Source organism: Tripterygium wilfordii, chromosome 21 (assembly GCF_013401445.1).
Source record: "Tripterygium wilfordii isolate XIE 37 chromosome 21, ASM1340144v1, whole genome shotgun sequence".
Lineage (NCBI taxonomy): Eukaryota > Viridiplantae > Streptophyta > Magnoliopsida > Celastrales > Celastraceae > Tripterygium > Tripterygium wilfordii.
This window is the reverse complement of record NC_052252.1, coordinates 5,467,040-5,475,760: the sequence shown is the minus strand read 5'-3', so window position 1 is coordinate 5,475,760 and position 8,721 is coordinate 5,467,040. Positions and strand designations below refer to the sequence as shown.

Below are 8,721 nucleotides of genomic sequence, written 5' to 3'. Positions count from 1 at the left end.
GCTGTCACTGTTACTTAATTTTTACGTTGTTTAATTGTTTTTCTAGATACATCTCCGGTGCTGTCCTCTCCTTTTTCAGATTTTATTATCTTTAATTAATTGCATTTTGTATAGTACTGATAAATAAATAATAATTTGTCGCATGCAAAACAACAGGGCTAATGTCCCCAACAAAATTAATCTTGGGTCCCACCTTTATTCAGGTTTTGAAAACCGGATCAGACTGACCGGTCCAACCGGTGACCGGCCACATGTCCGGTCCGGTTGAGGTGACAGAACCGATAATTGATGAACCGGGATATATTCGGTTGAACCGGTCAGAACCGGGTCGGTTTTGACCGGTTCTGTCATTTATTAAAGTTAATAAAATATTTTTGAAATTTTGTTATTTGTAGGGTTTGAACTCATGATCTTTTGTTCATTAAAAAATGCTTTAACCACTAGCCTATGAGATTTTCTTTGTTTAAAATGGTACTTTATTTGAATATATTGTATTTTTATGAAGTTTTCTTATATATTATATGCATATAATATAAATATATATATAAATAATTCATTACGTTAAAACAGGTTCGAACCCGGTTTGAACCCCGGTTGAACCTTTGAACCGTGAACCGAAGACTTTTCCGGTTTGATGACCGGTCCGGTTTTAAAAACTTTGCCTTTATTACACAAAAAGTCAAGTCAAACACATATTCTAATACAGCCACATCAGCAAAACACATCTTCCAATGCAGCCACATCAGTAAAACACAAATTTCTATACACTTTCTCTTCCCACCCAACATCGAGGCCAACAACATTCAATTCCTCCATATTATCCACAACAAAACTACACCAAAACATAAAATACCAATACATCCACATCAGCAAAACACTTTTCCCAATTCAGTCACATAAGCAAAACACGTTTCACAATACAACCACATCAGCAAAATACAACATCTTTGTTGACCCAATAACACTTTACCATTGCAAGTGGAATCAAACCAATATTTGATCAAGAATAAATAACACTGGAATCCACAAGAAATTAGAGAAAACTTTCTAGGGTTTTGATATATTTCATAAAAATAGAAGATGATGATCACTAGGGCCGACTACAACCCTAATATGATATAAAACATAAAGTTATAAAAATACCCTTAAAAACAAAAAGTGAAAAAACTGTCCGTTAGTGGAATTTCGCAAAACTATGATGGGGCCAGTGGCCTTTTAGAACGTCGTTTTGCTTCAACCAGTCAAATTTCATTGGATTCTGATAACGTTGAAGAAATTCCAACCAAACCAAACCAAGGTTCAAAAATGATTTATACTAACTGGTATTTTTAGTAAATAACTCCAACTTTGAGATAGTCCTATATTATAATCAATTTGAGAGTAATCATCATCATACTTTCATTTCATTTACCAAATTTTGTAACAATTCTCTTCATTTCATATGTATTTTTATGTTGTAGAAAACATTAATCATATTTTTGTATCCTTACAAGAAAAAAATAGTAATTTTCTCTTTTACTTAATTGGAATGTAGCTTTCAGTCTTTGGGAGATGGAGAAAACCCACAAAAGCTATGGCTATTATATATATGATGATAAGGCCATCATTGCTTAATTTGTCTTCAAGGCTTTTAGTGTATATACTTAGCTACTGAAATTAACTAAGAATGGCTGAAGGTGTCAACATCTTAATTTCTGGTTCATAGAGTTCCAATAAATGTAGTGAGTGTGAGTGTTGTTGGATGATTGCCTTGGTGAAGCTGCTTGTAGAGAGTAAATAAAGGCCACCATAAATAAATTAGCTATGGATATATCCGTCACTAAATGATTTTGATTTTAGCGATGACTAGTTTCTGTTGCTAATTCCTTCACTAAATTATTTTGACTTTAGCGTCGGAACATCAACGAGTTTTCGTCACTAATTTAGGGTTTAGGGACGGAAAAAATTCCATCACTATTTTCCGTCACTAAATTCATGTTTTTTTTTAGTGATATATCCGTGTAGCTTGCCAAAATTTCAACTCCAAATTGCTATATATATATGCGCGAAATATATACTGTAGTAAATAATAGTACAAATAATGAGAGTAATTTTGAGCCAAGTTTGTAAGGTGATTTGGATACCCTTTTGACCAAAGTTAATACCTTTAATTTAATTTCTTCTAGGCAAGCAAACGTGTGATGTCTTTATAACATGCTTAATTAATTATCCACCCTCACCCTACCACCAACAATAACATGTATGGAGTTACCAAGCAACAAGTATTTACATTGTGGATAAAAATGATCATGTGGTTTTTGGTTGGCCAAGAAAAACCCACACCAGCAATGAGCCTAAGAATTGCCTTTTTTTGACCTAATTTTGTCCTACTACTACTACTTTTTCTATATTGATGCTTGTGCTCCATCCATCGATCAACCCCACTTGATAAATTGGAAGTAGTGTCGTGCACATTGTTAATTAATACTAAGTAAACAAGGCTAATTGGTGAATAATATATATATATATATATATAATGTCGACAAGATTGGAGAGAAATTGATAATTGGTATATACAAGAAAACAAAATTGTCAAACAATGGTGGTGGTGACAATTGAAAATGGCAAATCTTGAAACCCACGACATATAAATATATAATTGACCTGTGGTTCTCTTTGATTTGTAACAACACAAAGATGCTAAGATGCATATATATATATATGTATGTATGTATGAAATGAAACATCTCTGCATGCCCCTGTAGACTATAGTTTACCTACCTACGTAGCCAGCTATAATGTTATGCATAAATCCAAGAAGCTAAGGCATATGTCCAAAAGATTTTGCATTACATTGCCTTACACAGTTACACACACATATATATACATATGCATGTGTGTGTGTACATATGCATGTGTGTGTGTGGTATAAAGATAATGGGGTTGTTGGTTGCTGGATGGAAGGTGTCGAAAAGCAAGACAAAGTCATGAGTGATGAGTGATGAGTGATGAGCCGTCAGTAGATAAGTCTCTTTCAACAAGACACAACCATATCTCAAGTTCTCAACGCATAAATAAATAAATATATAATTATATATATACTCCCAGTCCCCGAGAGAAAAATAAATGTTGCAGTTACTAGTCACCTTCATTGTACATACTACATATTGCATGCCCCTCTCCCTCTCATTCATTCATTAATTCGCTCTCCTTAACCTATTATTTGCCTTCAAGAGTCAAACAGACACACACATTAACCCACACACATATATATATAGGCAATTAAGGTTGGGATTTGGGATGTGATTCTCTTTGTACGTACTTGCTGCATTTTTTAGAATTTAAAGACAATATAATTCAAATAATACTATATAAGACGACACTGATCTCTTCACTTTTTGATTCGTATTTTTCTTTGCTGCTGTTTGGGGTAACTCCTACTATCTTTTTACCTTTCACAAAGGAAAGACTGAAGACTAAAGAGCAAGGGCAATTCAATGGCAGTGATAATCTCTGAGCTCTTGTGACATTCACATCTCTCTGCTATAATAACACAAACTAAAATGTACACTTAGTCAATTAATATTTAGTATTTGTCATACGTTATATTCAAATATTATATATATATATATATATATATATAAACACACAAGAGAGTGTGAGACGTGTTTGAACTTGAGACTAGTTACTACACATTACACATGCTGACATGCATGTGTTTTTATCTGCATGCTATAAAGCAACTATGAGCCTTATTAATAGACGGATAGACCCAACTCTCTCTTTTCTTTTCTTTTTTCTTTTTGCGTAATTGATCACAGTTCACGTACGACAATGTGTGATGAGTAGCCACATGACTATGAGTTAATTAGAGAATGATAATGATATGATATGTAAATAATTGAGCAATTGTTGTGGACTGCACAAATTAAGACAACAAGTACTTCACTCTCTGTGTCTCTGCCTCCTGTTGGTAATAAATATTATTATTATTATTATTACAAGAAGAAACGCCAAAGAAATAGTGGCAGATTGTCCTTGCTAGTTTAATTTACATCACAAAAAAGCAAAAAGAGCTAGGCCTCATCCCTCATGCTCATGCCTGCAACTTCTTTTTGCTCGCTCTGTGTCTGTGTGTTCTTGGTTTTAATCATCTCTGCCCCTGCATCTGCCTCTGCCCCTGCATCTGCCTCTGCGACTGCAGTGCATTTATTAACAATGTAGAGGTATCAGATAGGTCAGATGGGCATGGAAACCCCACAGTGTCAGGCTGTCAGCAGGGACACTTGGGCTCTCGACTTATTTTCATAATTCTTTGAGATCCAAGCCAGCCCACTTTCAGTTTCAATTGGACAACACAAAGGCCCAAACCATACAACAAGACGAATGAACTAGGGCCAATCCCATTTTCAACAGCCCATCTGTTTCATCAAAATATAAGGATAGATGGGCCTTCCAGTAGAACCACCCCAATGCTTAAAGGAAGAACCAGCCACAGTTCTTAATTTCTCATGTGAATTGTAACCCATCCCATCCCTGCATCCCGAAAACATTCAACAGATGAGATGGCTGCTCAAACAACATTTATTATACGTTCCATATGCATATAATGCCTGCCCCTACTCTTAACATGCCAAACACAGACAGAGATATCAAAGAGATACACAAATCAATTTGTTCATAAAGCCTTCCGTAGCCAGTAACTTACTTCTCTCAAACACAATTGAACCACCCACACAGGTTTCTTAAAATCCTCAAATAGGTATCTATCATTTACATATTATTATTATTATCAGTAGCCACTAAAACTCCCTTAAGGCAGAACCTAGCAGTATTAGCCCATGGCATATTTCTGCGTCCAGGAGCGGGCAGTCGACTCATACTTGAGTCTGTCACTCTTGTACATGTGAGCAATCTCAGGAACCAGAGGATCATCTGGGTTCGGGTCTGTCAGCAGCGAGCAGATGGACAGAAGAACCTGCGAGAGATGCAATCATTGGCATGTTACAAAATTTTGAAACAAATCATCAACATATAACCAATTCTTCAAAAATTGCGTGATGGCCATGTCAAAGAAAGACATGGGTTCTGATTCGTACACAAGTAGGATGCTACCATGGGACTTCTCCATAGCATAAAGACTAAACACATGAATGAAAGGGTCAATCAGGTTGAGTACCTTGGATACTGTAAGGGCAGGGCTCCACTGCTCCTTGAGAATGTCAAGGCAGATGCTGCCATTGCTGTTAATATTAGGGTGGAAAACTTTCGTGCGGAAAGAAACCTACGAAAAACAAAAATCAAATCACAATGAGAGGTGAGTCCTCAAAGGAATTGAAAATAAGAGTACATATGCTACATTCTTGGAATATAAGATGGGAATGAAGGAAATCATAATGCGACAAAGGAGAAAACGTGAAGTAGAAAAACAAACATCAAATAATGTGTTACATACAGAGACTCCAACCCCATATTCCATCACCAACCTAAGGCCAGGTTCCACAATTCAGTGACCCAACAAAAGAGCAAATGGAAGCAATTTCACTCCCCATTCACCACTCAATTTTTAACTGTCAACTAATTATTTTTTTCTTTTCTTCATGTCATCTCTCTTTTTCCTATAATTTTTTTTGCTTTAAAATTTCCACTTGGTCGGGGGAAGAGATTTGGGGGGCAGGGGGAAGAACCAGAAAAATGTATTGAAGGCAAGAAAAACACACACAACCGAATCAAAATTTAAACCCACTTACATTTAGATATTAAAGAAATGGTGAACATATATTGAAAGTGAATTGCATGTCTTGGAGAGGTAAAAAAAAGGGTTATAAGCTTATAGCTGTTACCTTGGGAGGCTTGAAAGGGTAATCGGGCGGAAAGTGGATAGACACAAGAAACACTCCACCAGCAAATGGGCTATCTGCAGGGCCCATAATTGTAGCTTGCCAGTGAAACATGTCATCAGCAACAGGACCTAAAAAACAGATGACAATGATCACAAGCTCCAATCAATTTATCAAAATAAAATTAACCAAGAAAAGAGGACATTTTCATATCGATTATCTACAAAAACAAAATTTATTCTTTGGTTTCCTATATCAACAATTGGAATACCATGAGCCATGTGCTGCCTTTGCCGATTGTCTCCAAGCTCAGGCCTATATTTTAAGCAAATCAAGTGCTCTACAATGACCCATGTACTACCTACCATCTGGTGAACATATATTCTTCGTGCAAGGAGGATTTGGAGTAAAATTGACCTCATTTTTCTTCATTGCACATGGTCAGGGAAAATTCGGATTTAACACATGGAAGATTATGGTGTAAACTGGGCCATAAATGGCAACATTGCATATGAGCTTAGGGCCTTGAGCTCTCTTTGCAAAATGAAGCAAAGAAGAAGCTTATCCAGTCTATTCCTTTGGCACCTATGTCACTATTATGGAAAGCAAGAAACAATAAAACGTTCAACAGTGGAGGGGAACATCTTTTGAATTTTTTGTTGAAAGGAGTCTTATCTGGTTGAACTTATGGCTTCCAATCTCATCTAACAACTTCTTGAAGCTCTCTGTGTACTTCCCCATAGTTCCTTGCTTGCACCTTTTTGGTGCTTCAATAAACTTCTACTATTTAAAAGGGAAAAACAGGTGCTTAATGTGTCCAGTGGCAGCTAAATTGAGTTCAGAGAAGTCAAGAAATGTGGGATAAAACTATATTTTATCCAGGTTCACTACACTATTCACCATATTTGATGCCCCACATATATTATACTATCAGTCCAGCGGTTCTCTTATGCGGTATCAAATTGCGGTATTAATTTATGGTATCAATTAATGACCGTTAGATGAATCGTACGGTTGACACAATTTCCTTCTCTCTCCACACTCTCGTTCACTTCTCTCTCGTTTCCACCTCCATCGCCTCTTTCTGTGATTGATCATCTCCGACCGACGACCACCTCCGACGGAAGACAACCTCCGATCGACGACACTCAACAAGAAGACCACCTCCATTAGGTCAATGGGAAGCCCTAAATCAAGCTCCCCGAAGCCCAAATCCAAGGCCTCCAAGCCCAGTGAAATTACCAATCTGGCTCTTCCTTGGCCTCAAAGCTTGTGGGATAAGAATCAAAACCAAAAACTGCACCCAGCTTCGACATTTAAGTGTCAAACTAAGCAAAGGTGGCGACCCAATTGAGAAAAGGAGCCTCAAATCCAACATTCTCCTCTTTGACAAAATCATCTTGTTTTTTGTTGATTTTTGGATTCGACAAAATCCAACCTTCTCCTTCCCAAATCGAATTTACTTTTCTCAAATGGGTCGATTCCGTCCCAAATCGTGACTGTGAAAACAGAGATAAGGTTTACTGCTAAAGGATCTCAAAATCGTGATGTGGTGAAGACTCCATTGATAGAACACAATGAGTTCGATTGAGAGGGGGTGGTCGGAGGTGGTCTTTCTAGCAGGTGGTGTCAGTCGGAGGTGGTCGTCTTGGGAGGCGATTTGGGAGTTCAATTGAGAGGAGGTGGGAAATCGCGTTGATGATAGAGAGATGTTAACGAGAGAGAGAAGTGAAGGAGAGAGACAAGAGAGTTTCTGAAACCGTCGGATTGATCAAACGGCCTTAATTTGATACCGTAAAATAAAACCGTAAATTTGTACCGCATAAGAGAACCGCTGACTATCAGTCTATTCAAATCTTATCATGAGAATGTTAAAATCTGTGAAGAATGAGAAAAACACTCACCAGCACTGCATGAAGCTGGAGGGTCCCTCTGGAGGTCCTTCAACTCCTTGTTGATCCTCTTTGAAGCCATCCTAAAGTTCTGAAGATCAAATCATTCATAATATTCCGTCACTTGTAATGAGTTATAATCACATGGCATGTCTTATATTGAGTTGAGCCGAAAAAAGTACAAACAATAAACTGTAATTTCCAATAGAATTCTAATTTCTAAATAAAAGAACTTCAAATAAGTGAAATAACCAAACCTGCAACTGATTGCCTGGAATTAGAGAGTAGAGGAACAAATTCAAATATCACTACCACTTATCAAATATCAATACAAGATCCCCATATCCATATTTCTCGAAAGCATTATCTCATAAGCACCCAAAAGGAAACAAATTAAAGTTTCTCACCATTTAACGCACTCTATTGAAGCGTAGACCACAAAAACCAAGCAATCCTAAGTAAAAATTATATGCCATCCCATTTGTAGTTGAGTTTTCAACTTTCTCAAGCATACAAATCTCCACAGTTCACTCATCAACCAAAAGGCCTCACCATAAACATTTACTGCCACTAAGAACCTCCAAGGTATTTAAAAAAAAAAACAACATCAACAAAATCAAAAGCAACTTGAAGATCTATCCACATATCAAAATATATATATCATAAACGACGAAACATTAAAAAAATACAAATATTATTAGAGTATTTCATGGCTTGCTCAAGATTCTCAACGAAAAAATCCCAACCATAAAAAGACAATCAAAACCCACACAAAAATCAGAAAACCCATCATGTCAACAATCAAAAAACATGAAATACTTCAAACAGATCAATACCCACGAGTAATCAAACCCATCCTGAATTGATTACATAATAAGAATCTAAAGAGACAGGGACTTAGTTTTCAGCTAAATCTTTTGCTTACCAGTTGAGGGCTTTCTGTCTCGCACCGATTTCGAGCTTCTGTCTGAAGGGTGCGCGAGTGCAGTTTCGAGCTCCTTGTGCCTGTG

At 36.8% G+C, this 8,721-nt stretch overlaps 1 protein-coding gene across 1 annotated transcript; it reads right to left on the bottom strand.

Moving 5' to 3' along the window:
* Positions 1–4,545: 4,545 nt before the first annotated feature.
* Positions 4,546–8,721, bottom strand: LOC119988323 (ubiquitin-conjugating enzyme E2-17 kDa-like). Its single transcript, XM_038833316.1, has 5 exons — positions 8,637–8,721; positions 7,724–7,802; positions 5,823–5,950; positions 5,159–5,263; positions 4,546–4,957 (listed from the first exon to the last, which is right to left on the bottom strand). Exons 2-5 carry the CDS (start codon positions 7,791–7,793, stop codon positions 4,814–4,816), a joined length of 447 nt encoding a protein of 148 aa, XP_038689244.1. The 5' UTR covers positions 7,794–7,802; positions 8,637–8,721; the 3' UTR covers positions 4,546–4,813.